This window comes from Gastrolobium bilobum, unplaced genomic scaffold (genome assembly GCF_033153095.1).
Source record: "Gastrolobium bilobum isolate Gb01-03AN ecotype WA unplaced genomic scaffold, APGP_CSIRO_Gbil_v1 utg42518, whole genome shotgun sequence".
Taxonomy (NCBI): Eukaryota; Viridiplantae; Streptophyta; class Magnoliopsida; order Fabales; family Fabaceae; genus Gastrolobium; species Gastrolobium bilobum.
Genome location: NW_026900044.1, coordinates 113,701 through 130,381, shown reverse-complemented (window position 1 = coordinate 130,381; position 16,681 = coordinate 113,701). Strand labels below are relative to the sequence as shown.

Sequence of the window (16,681 nt, the reverse complement as noted above, 5' to 3'; positions counted from 1 at the left end):
CTATTTAAACAATGTACCAGAACAAACAAGACGAAGATGAACTTCGAAATGTAACCGAGGAATCAATTGCATTGTCAACCCATGTTTTAACCAAAACAACTAACAAAAATTGAATTCCTCTTGAAATCTAGAACAAATAAACAATCACCCAAAACCATAGTCTTATAAATAACTTGTCTTACTGCAAATGCAGACACAAGTTCCCATTTTCAAGCTTAAAATATCTGTTCATTGCTGACAGGTATGCCATGTTTGAACTACTACAAAGAGTAACAAACATAATCAGTGATTCCTGAATCAATAATTCATTCACTGATCAGGCCTTGATATGCCCATGTCAGGTTCTTTTCATCACCTCTGGACAATTTTTCTTTCAGTATCCCTTCAGTCTGCACTTGAAGAACTTGCCTTGCAGCTTCTTCATAGCAACTGGTTTGACAACTGATAACCAAGTCATTTTGTTCTTGTTACCACCCTTGGGTTTCCCTTTGGATTTAACAAGACTTTTAGCAAAACCTGCACCGACTGCATTCTGTCTGGCAGAGCCGCTAGACGCAGCAAACATGTCATTAAAGAGTCTGAAGCATTTTTACTCCACTCTTAATCATGTACACTTGCTTCTGCAAGTATTTGGAAAGACTGACAATAATATAGCAGCGAACTACCATATCTGTCCTTTCCCAATCTGAGAAATGCATCTTAGTTTCCTTAGACGCATCCTCTGCAGGTTGCTATGGCCCTCGCATTGTCAGAACAAATTTTAGCTTCCATGTTTTAGAACAATATCAAAAAATTTGCTTTTCACTTATTCATAGTTGGTACCATCTAGAGGTTTTCGACTCAAAATCATTTCTAAGATATTTTCTGAAAAACATATAAAGCACACAATTACAAACAAATAATGCAATAAACAAACGAAGTGCGAGTAGATTCTCATGACTACTCTTGTTTGTTGTTAACAATCCTTCAGTTTATCTTAACAAAGCTTACGATGGGCAAGTCACTTGTAAAAACCAAAATTGTTATTTGGGCCTTCAGTGCCATTGCCAGAGCCTCGATGGGAGGGTTAACAATTTTACCAAAGTTGAATGTAATTAACCATTGTTTAATTTCAAAATTATCCTTAGTGTCTAAGCATTGCCGACGATGGGCCGTACAATACTTTACTAAAATTTTGAAATTATTAAGATTTAATCTAGTGAAATCTGATTATCCTTATCCGATGGGGCTTCAGCGATAACCATTTCACTAATAAACCCACAAATGGAGCCCGCAGGTTTTAAAATTAATTAATTTTTAAAACCTTCACCCATTCAACATTTTTGTTTGAGAATTTTCATAAGCCCAGTCGAATTCATTGTTTAATTTCAAAATTATCTTTAATAACTTAGTATTATCGACGATGGGACGTACAATACTTTATTAAAATTTTGAAATTATTAAGGCCCAATAAAATCCAATCATGCTTATCCGTTGGGGCCTCACATGATTATTTTATTGATAGGCCCACAATGCGCCTGGAGGTTAAATTAATTTCTTAATTTAAATCTCCTCCCATAGATATTTAAGTCCAATCTAATAAAATCCAATCATGCTTATTCGATGGGACTTCACATGATTATTTTATTAATGGTCCTATAATGCGCTTGAAGGTTAAATTAATCTCTTAATTTAAATCTCCTTCCATTCAACATAAGCAACATTTTCGAATTTCCAAGAATTATTTAATTGAGAGTATCCTTTGTTTGATTTCAAAAACTATATAAGTAAGAGCGCCGATAAACGTGCACTAAGCTTAACATAATTTTGAAAGTATTAAGGTCCTGAAATCCGGTCACTTTACGTCAGCGTGTGCTCCAAACAATCATGATACATGAATGTTGTATGCAGCGTGTGTTATTCCATGACCATTTCAGAAAAACCCACAAATTACTCGCAAAATAAAAGAATTCTCTTAGGAAATTTTCTCTAATTATTTTTCTAGATTTAAATCATCCAAATAGCTGACTTAATTATTAATCTAGATTGCAACAATCATAATAATTATCATTTATGAGGATAATTTGAAATCAAAATAATTTCCATAACGATTATTTGTCTTGATGTTAATAATCCAAAATTAATTAATTCAATTATTAATCTAGATTTTTAATAAAAATCATAATAATTATTAATTAATTTCTTAGGATGATTTAAAATCAAAATAATCCTATAATAACTATCATACTAGTCGCTGAAGACATAATAGCTATTATGCTCATGCAATCATACAAGTTATGCAACAATATGGCACCACCTATTCTATATGGCATGTTATCGCAATAAAGCATGTTATCTATCATATAATTTATACCAATCAATAAAAGCATTAAATAATAAATCATAATTACTTTAATCCATGGCCTTCCTATTTTAAAGAAAATAAAATAAAATTAAATAATACAACTTTAGAATTCAACTTTCGCCTAGCCCATAGTATCTGTCTCAAGCCCCTTTAGGGTTTCATGGGCCCAAAAGCCCAAAGACCCAATCCTTTGGCGAGAAACCCTAGGACGCGAAAGAGGAACCCTAGCCGTCAGGTCTGCCGCGCCGTCACCCGAAGTCAAATCAGGCTGAAACTCCAGGGGAAGTACCACCACGTAGAGACGAGTGCACCGCCGCCGGAACCACCCAAAAAGGTGGCCGGACGCTCTCTCACTCTCCCATTCTTTGCCGGAGAGTGGCGGCCACTCTCAGAATCTTGTGGAGGCGCGTGGAGGCGCGTGTAAACTCAGATGGCGCTGATCCACCCACCGTTGCGTTCGTATTTCCGTCCTCTTTCCAACCATATATAGATCGCCCCATTCTGAGATCGGTAAGTCCTCGAAAAGTCTCCGAAAGTGCTGACTGCGCATCTTCCTCGCGATTTCTCGATCTTGAACTTTTACAAAATATTGAAAAAATACACAGAAATTCCAAAAATAAACAAAACCAACAAGAGGAAACCTAATCATATGGGATTAGCCTCCTTGTTACAAATCGAGAAATACACGAGAGACCCTAACCATGGATTAAAGCATTTTTACCGATTAAAATTTAAACTTTTATGAAAATGAATTATAAAATACACATGCTAGATTCATACCATAATCCTAGAACCCTAGGTGCCACATTTCAAGAAGCAAAACTAATTACATGAATAGTGAAACTAGATTCACATACCAATGTACAGCCAAGGCTCTGATACCAATTGTAGGAAATCTTAGATTTATGCGGAAGCGGTTTAGGACCTAGTACATTGGTATGCTTACCGAATCATCCTTGTTTCACAATTACCTCTCGGTGCGCAGGTGTCGTGTAGAATCTTCCCTTGTAGGATTCCTCTTCACGAACAGCTCACCTCAGCGCCGCAACACAAACAACCTCCTTGAAGCTGGACTGTGGCAGATCTTCCAGACTATCTCTCGAGGAGGATGAGATGGTTGTGTGGGCAACCGTTCAGATGATGAACGTCTGCCTCTTAGGTTTGTTTTTCTGATGATCTGATCACCTTGGAGGCACAAGAGGAGAAAACTATGAATATATACGCTTAGGTCTTAGACATAACTTAACCCTAAGCCTCATGGGCTCAAGTTTCACTGAAGCCCAATAGGACTTTAGTGACCAAAAGAGCATATATCCAACAGAATGAGGAGAAGAATTTAATAAAGTCAGATGTTAATATTTTAATAAAGGGTTATTTTCATCATTTCAATCATTTTTTCCATCAATATTCTATCATCAACCAAACATAGACTTTATAAATCTTACCTAATTTTCCCGGTAAAATTTTTTCTAAGCAAACAACTTTTTTTACATTTTCTTACTAAATTTATTTTCTAACCATTTCTCTAATATTCAAAAAATATTCCTTTAACCAAACGTCCCCTTAAACATTTTAATCTCGCTAAAGAAGTTTTCGATCAAATGTCTTAATTAACATGGCTCGGAAGTCGGAAGAATCACATGAAAGGTGTCTTGTCATGATCGCATTATATACTAAATGAAACGATACTAATTTATTCTGCTCTATGTTCAATTAGCGCATCTGGTGTAGTGGTATCATAGTACCCTCCCACGGTACTGACCGGGGTTCGATTCCCCGGATGCGCAACCATTTCTTTTAGTCCAAACAAATTTTATGTTAAAGATGTTAAAGTCAATCGCAAGATTTATAAATAAAGGATGAGTTTCATTTTAAATGAAAGAAAATTTTAATTTTAAATTAAAAAAAATCACTCCATCTCTCCTGTGATTACGATTTTTCTGTGTCTATCTATTTCCTAAAATGACATAACTTATTTCATTTAAAATGATAAACACAAAACCCACAAATTATACCATAATTTTTTTTTGTAGAAAATCTATATTATTTTTAAAATTAGTCACCCATACAAGTGGCTCCACATACAAATAATAGATAGTTATAATGATAAAATTGATTTTTTTTCAGTCTCTGTCACATCATATAGTACATAATTATACTTAATTGTTATAGATAACTTTTCGTTGCAATGATTTCCCATAAATTAATTGTGCTTCCACTAGGAAAATGCAAATGGACAAGAGAGCACTTAAAATTGATTTCGTTTTCCTTGTACTAATTATAAGGAAATGAAACATGTTTCAAACAACACCCAATACAAGATTATAGTTGCTAGAATACTGCAATTAAGTGGCAACAACTGAACCAACCTCACAAAACTCTCATATGTGACCAAAAGTCATACCTCCCACAACCTTATTGAAAGCAAGCCTAGAAGAGATATCCATCCACCAAGCCTTAACATGGGGTCGATCATTGATCATTGAAGCACAAGGGGTCTGCATAAAATAGTGAGTTTCAGGGATATGGCTAAGATCAGCAAGACTATAAAAGTCCCCAGCAAGGTACTTGGTGTTGCTCAGCTTGGCCTCGTACACATCAAGCACATTCTTCAACTTCTCAACGTTAGTGTCAATCACTGACTTGTTGGGTTCTTTGCCTTCAAATGGAGCCACGAAGTATTCATAGATAATGGGGGAGACTACTGGGTCGTAGTAGTGAGACTCTACCTCTGTCCACATCTTTACCAATGCAGCTTCTTTTACGTCCTTGTGCCTAATCAGATCAGGTCCTGCTTCCTTGAATTTTTCAGCTACATATGCGGTAATTGCTCTGGATTCTATTGCACACACACACACAAAGATATCATTTAAAGGTTAAGATAAACGAAACACATTCAGTGGCGGAGCCGGCCAATTTGTTAAGCTAGGGCCAACAAAAATATAAGTGGGACCGTGGGACTTAACACTAAATATTATCCAAAAACTTAGTCACGGTTTAACTACATTAAAGATATGGCTAATTTTCAAATACAAGCTAGGACCAAGGTCTCACACACATACTTTGTGGCTCGCCACTGAACACATTGTGTGCCATCGCCATTTCTACTTTTAGATCAATTGTTGAAACGTAGTATCAGCTTAATTTTTTATAGGAAAAAGTGTGTGTTATTTTGAAGGATATAAAATTATGTCACTTCAAGTGAGAGAAAAAAATAGATAAAGGAGGAAAAAAAGTGGACAAAAAAATATAAAAGTGTGGGTCCCATTTCTTTGTGAGAGTAAAAGGATATAAGTTGTGCCATAAACACTTTTCATTTTCCTTTTTTTATAATACATTTTTTAGTTGTAATTAAAAATAAATAAATTACACATTGCAGTTTCGCCTAGGATTTCTAGCTCTTGCCATACTTAGCTAACTAAATGGAGTAACAAAGAATGGGACATGCATGAGTGGTTGGAGTTGATAAATGTGAAAACTTGCATCACGGTATGTTTTCTGAATAAAAGGGGCATGCAGAGTACAAAAATTGTAAAATAGCATCCCAATTGAAAAAAGAAAGAAAGAATGGATGATCAAAGCATACCAAAGAGAGTGAGATCACCATCTTCAAGCACTGGAATCAAACCAAAGGGCTGCATGAATATTGAACAACAAAGAAAAAGTTGGTGAGGGCAGGGAGCTAATTAAGAAAAGAAAACTTATGAAGATAAGAGAGTGAACTTGGAGATCATATATATCAGAAGAGATGGAGTAAACATTAGAAGTGCTTACATTTTTGGAGAGAAAAGGAGGCTGTTTATGCTCTTTGGCGAACACATTGACTGGAACAAGCTCAAAATCAACCTCTTTCTCATGGAGACAGACCATGGCACGGGTGGTGTTGGTGGACATAGCAAGACCATAAAGCTTGAGTGCCATTTTAATTTTTCAGACACAGATTAAGCGGTGCTATAACTACTAGAGCTTTTGAGATAAATGAGGGAGACATATATGATATGAAATCAAGGTCCATTTAAGAAGAGGAGTTGTGAGTGTGTGTAGCTAGTGACCTTAGGCACCAAGCCTGCCATTTGACTGTGGGGAGCCATGAAGTTGTCGTTTAGCCATAACATGCCAAAAATTTCAACTCTACCTTTTGCGTGAAATCAAGGTGAAAAACTTGAGTCTCAGATTTGGACATGTTGCTGTCAGATGCGGTCCCCATATTTGCTTTCACTACTATTGCAGTAAAAGTTTTATATTCATAGCACATGTAATAATAAATTTAACCATTGAAGTTATTTCAATGAAAGTTTATTATAAATTTTTCTGAACGAGGCAAAGTAAAAGGAGGTGGTGTACCAGTAAAAAAGGTACTCTAAAGCTTGTGAGAGCACATGAAGTGTTTTTTTTTTAGAGTTTATCATCTATTATTCAACATGACCACACAAAATTTCTTACACACACTACAATATTTTGTGAGACCCGCAGTAAAAAAAAACTTCAGCACGCAAAACGAATCTCTATAACATAACACAATCACTTTTCCTAGGACATAACTCTTATAAAACCCTTTTTTATGTATAAATATTGTTCTTGCTATGTTCTCTTACAGAGAAGCGAAACATCCGGAATAAAAAATATGATATGAAATCTTTACAAGAAAGGAATCTCTTAACTATTATGTCAGTCAGCTAGTTTCTCGCGTTGGAGAAATGGGCATGGCTATGTGCACTGTATAAGTAATGTTAGCATGTTTGGTGCACAGGAGGGAAAAAAGATATATTTTTGTTATATGTCTATCTATGTTTCTGTTTATGCTTTAAATAATGTGTAAAACTAAAAACATATAAAATTAAAAATATTATAAATTTTGACAATTTTTTAATAAAAAATTAGGGGAAAATGATAATTTGTTTAATTTTGTTACTTCTGGAAGACGTCACACATATTTCTATTGCCTTGAGAAGTTTATGGGTAATCAAAATACCCCAGGACTCTTGTAACAAAGCTGAAATTCCAGGTCCTTGTAAGTGAATTATTATTATTTTTTCTCAACTTATTCAGCTTCAACCATGCATCGAAAAGGTAAAAATAATAGGATTTACCATTATTTTAAGGCATTGGGAAAATAAATCTACGATTTTATAGATTTAGAACAAATAAAATAGGAGAAACACATGATAAAAAAGAATACAGATTAAAGAAAACACTTATGTTCTCCAGTCAAACACAACTTTCAAAGCAATAATTTCAGGGAAAACTATAGGATTTTTAACTCAATCGATGAAACTTAATTTTAATATTATCAATTTACTTTAACTTCAATTTATTTTTAATAATAATGTAAATTACAAACTAGCGTGTTTAAATCATGATTTTAAAATAATTTTATTTTTTATTCAAACCGATTGAATTTAATTCAAATATTATGAAACTTATATTGGGACGCCTCTCCCGACATTATTATTTTTTATTTCTAATATTCAGATTCAAACATTATTTTATTTGCAAATATTTATCCCGACTTAATATAAATTTTAATTTTTTAATATTATTTTATTTGCAATCAATTTTTATTATATTTTTTTTTTTATATTTTATAAGATAATAAAATAATAAAAATATACATTCCAACAAACATGATTTAAGAAATAATAAAGTGAAAAACTGATATGTAAGAAATATTCTCCTTTAATGTGGACTCAAATAAAAAGATATATTTAGGATAACATAAATACTATGAATACAAAATTTAACAACTAGTGGAGTTCTTACAATTGTATAAAAATGATTTCAGAAGCGAAAAAAGTATGGCTCTCTCACAATTTAGACAAAGGCAAGAAAGAACCAAGTAAAAATCTATATGTTTATCTTCTTTTTGGCGATTTTATCTTGATGTAGGAATAATTTTACAACATATACATTGTTCAACTTGAATAAATTGTAAATAGTCGTTAGTACATATTACATTCATTTAAACACGTGTACTTGATTGCAATATTTATATACATTTTCTGGACTTAGTTACATTTATATCCATTGATGTCACTTAAATTCATGTATCATAATTTAAGAAAATATAATGCATGGTGAAACAAACATGTTTTACATGGTAAATAACTATCTTTATTAGGTATTATTAAAAGTATTAGATGCTTTTATGGTTACAATCTATTATATTCCTAAATAATAATGAATCAAATATTATATACATGTATAACACCTCTATAAATTCCAATATAAATAGATATTTTACTATGAAAATGAGAAAGAAAAAAAAATTTCCTAAAAAATTATATTGTTAATTTATTATAATCTTAATCTTTCTCTTAATCTCTATTTCCTCTTCCTCTCTATTGCACAACAATATGTATTACATGAGGATTAAATCATTCAACCTCCATTGAAAAACTCATCAGAACATGAATGCTCCAAAGGATACTGCTATACTAATACATAACCACAATAAAAGAAGAGTTTGCATTGCATTTTCAAAACCCTAAAATTTATCATTTAAATAAAGGGTTAATATTTCTCAATTCTGTAAAAGATAATTTTATCTCCTACATATATATAAAAATATATAAAAGCCACATGAAAAGAAGAAAGAGAAAAATAAAACATGAATCTCATACATTATTAGGTGATAAAATTATCTCCTATAACATAAGAAACATTAATCTCTTTAAATAATTACATAATTACAATACTATAATGGAATTAATCATGTGAAACCTAAGTAAAGAATAATTGGCACGACAAGTTTTAAAGAATAATTAACTCAGTGTTACTTCTGCCTACTCGTATAAGGTGCTTCTATTTACATTATCACTAAATAATAACCCTAATTAAAGCTGAGTCACCTAACACATTGTCTCACGAGACTATTTCTGCTTTTAGAAAGTCATGATATTCAAGTTGAGTCATCTCTCCACCATGCACTGGGTCAAACAGGCATCGATAGAAGCTGCATATAACAATCAACTACAGATCATTAACATCAACGGCCACTTAATAGCAAGCATTTCAAATATAAAGCATACAAGGAAGGCGTGGATACATAACAGGAGCAATTTATCTAACGAAAGGCATGAAATTCAATGCAACGCAGATAACCGAAGTTAAATGGGAGGACCAAAGGTTTTCTGCTATCTTCTTCATTCTCAATTAAAACAATGGCATTTATCTTTAAAAAAAAAAAAAGTGTGCACCTATCTTCTCAATTAAAATTTTGTTATAGTAATGGTATTTTTCTTTAAAAAATAAAAAGTATGAGACAGCATTGCCAATCTTTGAATTCTCTTGCTCATGACATGACCTTTCTTCAAATGTCAATTCAGCAATACTATTAGAGTGTTCAGTGAATATTATTAACGTCGGATGAAAACCGCTTGATTTTCAAAGAAAGATAGCTATCAATCAAAACGTACAGCATCTAAGATATATAAAATAGCTATCAACTACACCCCACAGAAAATTTAATATTGTCATTTTTTCAAATATTACCTTCCATCCATGCCAAGAATTATGACTGTATTGTTTTTGGGACCAAATGCAACAGTGTAATGAGAGCCCTCATGTAAGCGAAACTGAGCAACAGACCACTCTGAATTGAAATACTTAGGCAACACTCCTGTGAGTTCAAAGTTAACACAGGATTAACAAGGGCAACGGGAATAATTATATATCTCCTTGTGAAAGAGTCAAATATCATGAAATAAATAAATTGTCAAGCGTTTAACTGAAACCATAAAGCAATCCATAGACATTCAAATCCAGTCTGGAACAATTAAACCAAGAAAACAAGGAGAAAATCAAACACACATGAAAAGAAAAATAATAAGCTATATAGGTGGTTGTCAAGACTAACAGCATAAAATTACATGAAAATAGTTTTATGTATAATACAGTCAAGCAAGACATATCTAATAAGCTATAATTTGATGATAAAAATTCAAACTAAACTTTATTGACCAAAATTAAAGATCGGCCATCTGTTATTAGGGCTTAAACTGATCATGATGCACATGCATGGGACAGGATAGAAATTCAGCAAAATCATGCCCACATTGACTGTTGGTACTTGCAAGGCCTTTAACACTCGAATTAATATATTAAACAGAACTTGAAGGGAAGAGTTGTATCTTCTATCTACAATGCAATACTACATCATAACTTCAGAAGCTGAATTGCTTCTTCCTACATGACAATAATATAATCGATGCCTCTTTCTGTTATGCAAATTAAATTCCCAGATGAAAGGCATTGGGATTATAGATGACTCGGTCCTGTGTGTTAGCTTTCCGCTGGAGATCTACAGAACCACCCCTTAAAGCCAAAAACCATGTTGAAAGAAATTGAACTGAGTATTGTTTGGGTAACTTCCGAAACTGTTGCTTCACAAAATCAAAACATCAAAAGTCCCCAAATCCCAATTCCTCTGAAAATAGACAACCAGCAAAGAGTTGCTTCACCATTGCAAAATCTAATTTAACCTCACGTAAATATCGAAATTTCCAATTACTATTTATTACCAATTGATCCATTTGAATTAACAAATTTCCGTGCCCTTTTGGCTAGTGTGACTAAAAAACTGGATTTTGCAAAACAATATACGTGAAATCAATTTCATGCACAACACTTAGTATATAACACAAGCAAGAATAAAACCGATTCTCTTCAAAATCTGAAATCTCACATCCATTCCAAATACAGAGTTAGCTCAGAGCCATTGATTTAACACTCTTGTCTTTTATCATCTATTACAGTTAAACAATTTTAGTGAAAATTTAACCGTCCTAATCAATAAAAGTTTATGGTCATATATAATAGCAGCAAATGAAAATACATACTCAAGTCAGAACAAACATCAATCAATCTTACCTTTAAATTTAATGAATGAGAGAGATGATCTAGATGGTGTAATAGCAGCACCAGAACTGGATGAACTTTGTGACTTTTCATGCTCTGGGTCACTAGAATTAACCTTAAGGCTGAAAACATGGACGGTACCCTTGTCGCTAGAGACTGCTAACCACTGAGCAGTAGAAGAGAATGCCAAACTGTAGATCTCTGCTGCATTTGCACCCCTTCTTACCTAAATTTTATTCCAATAAATTTATAGATCAGTAGGGGGAAAAAAGTTTTGAAATATCCAAATTAAATTCAATTTTCAAAGGTCAAAGACAAAATATGTTAATAGAGAAAATCTACACAAGAATTTTAATACATCTAAAGCCAATAATCAAAGTTATTTCATAAATGAAAAAATGCCTAATTGTTTTTTTTTTTTTTTTTAAAAATAAAAAAATCCACAGACATTAAGTCTTTCCCAAACCTCAGAATAATGGATTTCATATGTGGATACTGGATAGTGGATAGTATACCAATAGCAAAAATTCATAACCAACACCATACATCCAGTTTGTTACATGCATGAAAAAACCAATAGTTGAACGGATGAATCTGTATCAGTCCAAACTGAGAAACTTATAGCAGAACATACATCTTGATTCTCATATGAAACTAGAAAAATAAAATAAAATTGCACTTTAAATCATCCAACTAGTCAACACTAGCACTTCGCCTAATAAACCACTCTGGTACTTCTCAATTCAATTAGCCTCAACCATTATCTTCATTATCCAAACATCTTGAAGCGAAACTAATATACGCACATTTTGAACCTAAGCCTGCATAGCTTATGAGTCTTTAACAGCATAAATCTCAACCAGAACAGCGAAATTGAGAAAATTCAAAAAGTAGAAGAAACACGTACTTCCTGAAGCAGAGCCCCATTCGCAGTATCAAAAACACGAATAAGCGTGCCCCTGGTGCTGGCGGTGGCAAGGAACTTCCCATCAAGCGTGAGAGTTAAACACGCTATCATCGAACCATGAGCCGAAAAGAAATTAGTCTTCTTCTGCGCATGGTTCTCAACCCGTACCTGACCCTCGTGCAAGCCGGGGCACGCCAGCACCATCGAATCGGCCAGCTGCGAAACCGCGCACAGCCCCTTAGGGTTCGAAACGGTCTCAACCTCATGCACTAGCTTGAAGTCCGCGAAATCGTACACGAATATTTTCGTCTCCAAAGCCACGACGATTCGGTCCCGGCGGAGACGGACGCCGCGAACGGCGGTTCTGAATGAGAGCTCGCCGAAGCACCTGCCCTGGTGGTCATCCCAGACCATGACCTTGTTTGGAGGGAACTGTGGGAAAGACCCGCCACCAACGAGCGCCATTATGTTGCTATGGAAGAGCATCTCGACGTGGCCGATTCCGCCGCCGGCGAAGTCGCGGCGAAAGAGCTCCCGGAAGGGGTCGCAGTTGTAGACGATGAAGCCGGCGTCGGTGGTGGCGGCGAAGCAGGTATGGTTTTGGTTGAATGAGATTCGGAGGAGCGACGTGGGAGATTCCGGCGAAGGGGTTTGAGATCGAGATTGAGGAAGCATTGTGGAATGGAAATTGAAGGTTTGGTATTGGTCAGTGGAAAAAAGGTAGGGTTAGGGTTAGGGTTAGGGTTTGACGAAGGAGGTGAAGAAGAGAAGTAAAGAGTGGCCATTCAGAAATAGCATGCCACTTCACTTCCCAAAGGATTCTAGCAACACCAGGTCATCGTCTCCATGAATTCGAAGGATTGCAGAGAGATATTACGTATTTTTCGGATTTTTTGAGATTATAATTTATTTGATTGATTATGCAGTAGACATTTGTTAATTAATAGATCTGTAATAAAAAAAAGTGTTTGATTATTTGGTGAGAGTTTAATTAAACAACCAACATTATGATTGATGGGCTTCATTTGCAGGCAACAGCCGTTAAGTTACAACACAGTGATAAATTCAGAAAATGAAAAAATATATCGCCGTTGCCGGGGATCGAACCCGGGTCGTCCGCGTGACAGGCGGAAATACTCACCACTATACTACAACGACTGGATGTTCGAAGAAGCAAGTATATGTTATATAATTATAGACACTCTTTTGGTACGAATTTCATCAACCAATGCTGACCTCGTGGATTTTAGTTTTTTCTTCTCTCTTTTAAAAATATTAAGTCATTATAATTTTAGGTGGATATTGAAGACAACCATCTTAGGATTTTACATTTTTTTTATAACTACTACTTACTAGGTGGATTTAAAATTTGAGTGTAAACGATTTTTTTTTCTTTCGGAAAAACAATTTCTTTTAACTTTTTACAATAATGTATTTTTGCTTTGTTTAATGATTTTGACGGTTACCGTTGCACTGTGAAGTTTATCTATATGTAAGCTTGTTGTATAATATGTATTTTACAACATATAAGTCTCTAAATTTTTGTAAAATTATGAAATTGGATATCAAACTTAACAGATAAACTCTAAATACCTATATATATCCCCTTAAAGTTTTGTTGCATGAAGGCATATTTTTTTGATAATGACATTGATGTTTAGATTTCTTGTATTGATACCAACATATTTTTCTCCTCGTCATAATGGTCAGGTGAAAAAAAATAATTACCAACATATTCTCAATAGTCAATATTGTACAAGCATTGCAGTTTCAAGCTCACTTAGGGTGAGTGTATTTTGACGACAATATATATCATAATTCTATGCCAACCAATTTTATTTTTTTTGTTGGTTGCTTAATTTTAAGCGTTTGGATATTTGTGTTATGTTTGTCATGTGCCTTATGACAAGAATAAATTTAATCCCTAGAGCAAGAAATTTGTATTTGTAGGTTATGTTAGGAATCTCCCAATATCTTACGGTGAAAACTATCACTGCAAATCCCAGATATATTATATTGGATCGTCGAGGAATGAAAAAGGAATTAATGCACATTCGATATGGGATTGATGGTATTCCTCAGTCAAATCACTAGAGTGCCGAATCCTTTTGTGGAAGTTCTCTCTTGATGGGGAGGAGAAAATCATCTAACTTATTTGACATATTGGGACCATAACCCTTTTCCTAATTCCTTATCATTGAGCCCACCAGACTCCCATTATACCTTGTTGGACCAATGTGAGTATCCACTCATTTAACTCATACTCATTTTGAAATCTAATTGGGTTCCTTAATAGATCACTTAATTCACCCAATAATTAAATAGCAAGATATAATTGATAATTAAATATGAAGCCTACAATAATGTAGAAAATGAAATTTTCTAACAATCTCCCACTTGGGCTACATATGAACCTGAAACAACTATATCATATGTTCTTTAACGCGCATCTGTATGCTATTTATCTTTAGATTTCACTTTAGGTACGATCTGGTCTAAGTTAGGAAAACTATGACAAGAGATGAAAAACTAATGAAAAGCATAAAAAATGAAGTAACTGGTCTCCATGGTAAAGCCTTGACCGTTTCTCTGCCTTCTCCACTCCCAAAGACTGTTGTTCTGCCTCCAAAGTCGTCCGAGAATCATCCCAAAAGTCCTTCAAAAGCCCTAGCTTGTGCCTTTTAAAACAAGAAGATCCATAAGTCTTATTTACAACGTTGCTTGTTGGTTTCCTCGCTACAGCGAGCAAACTAGCGAGTTATTTGTGAAATTCTGCTCTTTCTCGCTCTAGCAAGCATTCCAGCAAGATGTTCTAAGAAAATTGGTTCAACTTGTTGGTTTGCTCGCTATAGCGAGCAACTCTGACAACAAAAATATGATTTCATATTTTAGGCATAACTTGAGTTATACTTGTCCAATTGATATAATATTGGTCTCGTTGGAAAGACAAAAAGAAAGATCTACAACTTTTATGAAGAATACAAGACCCAAATACATCATCTTCAAAATGAAAAATTAGCCGAAAGATAGCTTCAATAAGATTTTCACTAAATGGTTGCTCCTCATTTATTGCGTTAAGTCTTTTTAACTTAATCATTGCTCCAATGCTTTAATTCAACTCAATTGTCCTACAAAATAAGCAAAATTCATTCACATAAGTCAAAAATTTAAACTTCATGTTTTTTAGCCAAATAATTCTAAGTTTTCGTACTTTTGACTAAATATAAGAATAATTTAAGTCCTTGAAAACATGATAAATTGTGAGTTTATCGATGGGAAGCCAACCAACTATTAGTAATGGAGGGAGTAGATATTAATGTTTCAAAGATGGATGTGGATTTCTTCTTCCAATTATCGAGCTATAACATCTTTGGTGAACTTTGACTACTTTCAAAGATGTTTCGCAAAGTAGTCAATTTGAGAATATTTTCATTTAACAGAAAATAATGGAAGAAAAATGAATAAGAAAAAAAAGAAGAGAAACACTTTCATTTTGAATTTTAATGATTACCCCATCTAATTTGTACATTAAAAATAGATTATTGCTTGGTGTAGGAAAGGCTTTTCCCACAAATTCATTCTTGATTTTAAAAAAATGAGAGAAAACATTGTGAATTAAAATAAAAAATAATATAAAATTATAAAATTTGCTGACATGTACTAGTGGACATACATAGAAAGTCCCTGTATTTAATTGCTTTGGTTTACGTCATGTATATTATTCGAGATAAACAATATTTTATTTTTCTTGTCTCTTTTTTTATATAGAGAAATATTTATAAATATTTTGGTTTAATATTTCTAGGGAAAGGTTATAGTTATTACCTTTTTTTTCTTACTACTTGTTACTATCAAATTTTAAGCGTTGATTTTCGCCAATCTAACGGTTATAATTTATTGGGTGATATTTATTAATTAATTATTAATTCTAATAAATTATAACCGTTAGATTGACGAAAATCAATGGTTAAAATTTGCTAGTAACAAGAAGTAAGAAAAAAAGTAATAACTATAACCTCTCCCATATTTCTAATAGAGGTAGGATCCTTTGACACCAGTGTCAAATTTAAAATTTGACACCTCATCTGAGAGCCATTAGATCAAAAAAGATTAACGGCTCTGATTTGTAAGCATATGACACCATTGATCTTTTTTGATCTAACGACTCTCAGATGAAGTGTCAAATTTAAAATTTGACACCGGTGTCAAAGGATCCTGCCTCTTTCTAATATTGTCAAAGACAAAATTATCTTATACAAAAAAAAAAAAAGTATGCGAAATTTATATGAGGCCATGCAAGGAAAAAAAAAATTAGATCCCACATATATTTTTACATGTATCCTACAACATGAAAGAAATCAAATCCTAAATCTTTGCAAAACTTTTACTTTTTCAATCGATTGGCCAGAACATTCTCATTTCTCAATATGGTTCTTATGTAATAGTAAATAGCTATTGTAAGAAGTATTAAACTTCAATGAATTTAATTAAAATGTAAAAGTAAAATCATATGTTAACTTATGAATAAAAGAACGAATCAAATTTATATCAATTTAAAATATATATTTAATTAT

At 33.4% G+C, this 16,681-nt stretch overlaps 1 protein-coding gene, 2 non-coding genes and 1 pseudogene across 3 annotated transcripts; 1 reads left to right on the top strand and 3 right to left on the bottom strand.

Moving 5' to 3' along the window:
- The first annotated feature begins 4,060 nt into the window (after positions 1-4,060).
- On the top strand, positions 4,061-4,131 carry TRNAG-CCC (transfer RNA glycine (anticodon CCC)). The gene has a single exon. It is a non-coding gene; the product is annotated as a tRNA-Gly (tRNA).
- A 594-nt stretch (positions 4,132-4,725) lies between these two features.
- On the bottom strand, positions 4,726-6,265 carry LOC133294996 (glutathione S-transferase F13-like). The gene is made up of 3 exons (XM_061493775.1): positions 6,119-6,265; positions 5,931-5,979; positions 4,726-5,183 (listed from the first exon to the last, which is right to left on the bottom strand). The coding sequence occupies exons 1-3, from the start codon at positions 6,263-6,265 to the stop codon at positions 4,726-4,728; spliced, it is 654 nt and encodes a 217-aa protein (XP_061349759.1).
- A 2,725-nt stretch (positions 6,266-8,990) lies between these two features.
- LOC133294998 (autophagy-related protein 18a-like) lies at positions 8,991-13,014 on the bottom strand (annotated as a pseudogene).
- Positions 13,015-13,193: 179 nt separating this feature from the next.
- TRNAD-GUC (transfer RNA aspartic acid (anticodon GUC)) lies at positions 13,194-13,265 on the bottom strand. Its single transcript has one exon. It is a non-coding gene; the product is annotated as a tRNA-Asp (tRNA).
- Between the last annotated feature and the right edge of the window lie 3,416 nt (positions 13,266-16,681).

What these genes read in the sequence shown, in the direction of transcription:
- LOC133294996 (XM_061493775.1), bottom strand. Translation starts at nt 6,265, where the DNA reads ATGGCACTCAAGCTTTATGGTCTTGCTATGTCCACCAACACCACCCGT. An exon ending in CTCCTTTTCTCTCCAAAAAT is followed by an intron (nt 5,980 to 6,118) that starts GTAAGCACTTCT and finishes ATATTCATGCAG; the next exon opens with CCCTTTGGTTTGATTCCAGT. An exon ending in TGGTGATCTCACTCTCTTTG is followed by an intron (nt 5,184 to 5,930) that starts GTATGCTTTGAT and finishes TGTGTGCAATAG; the next exon opens with AATCCAGAGCAATTACCGCA.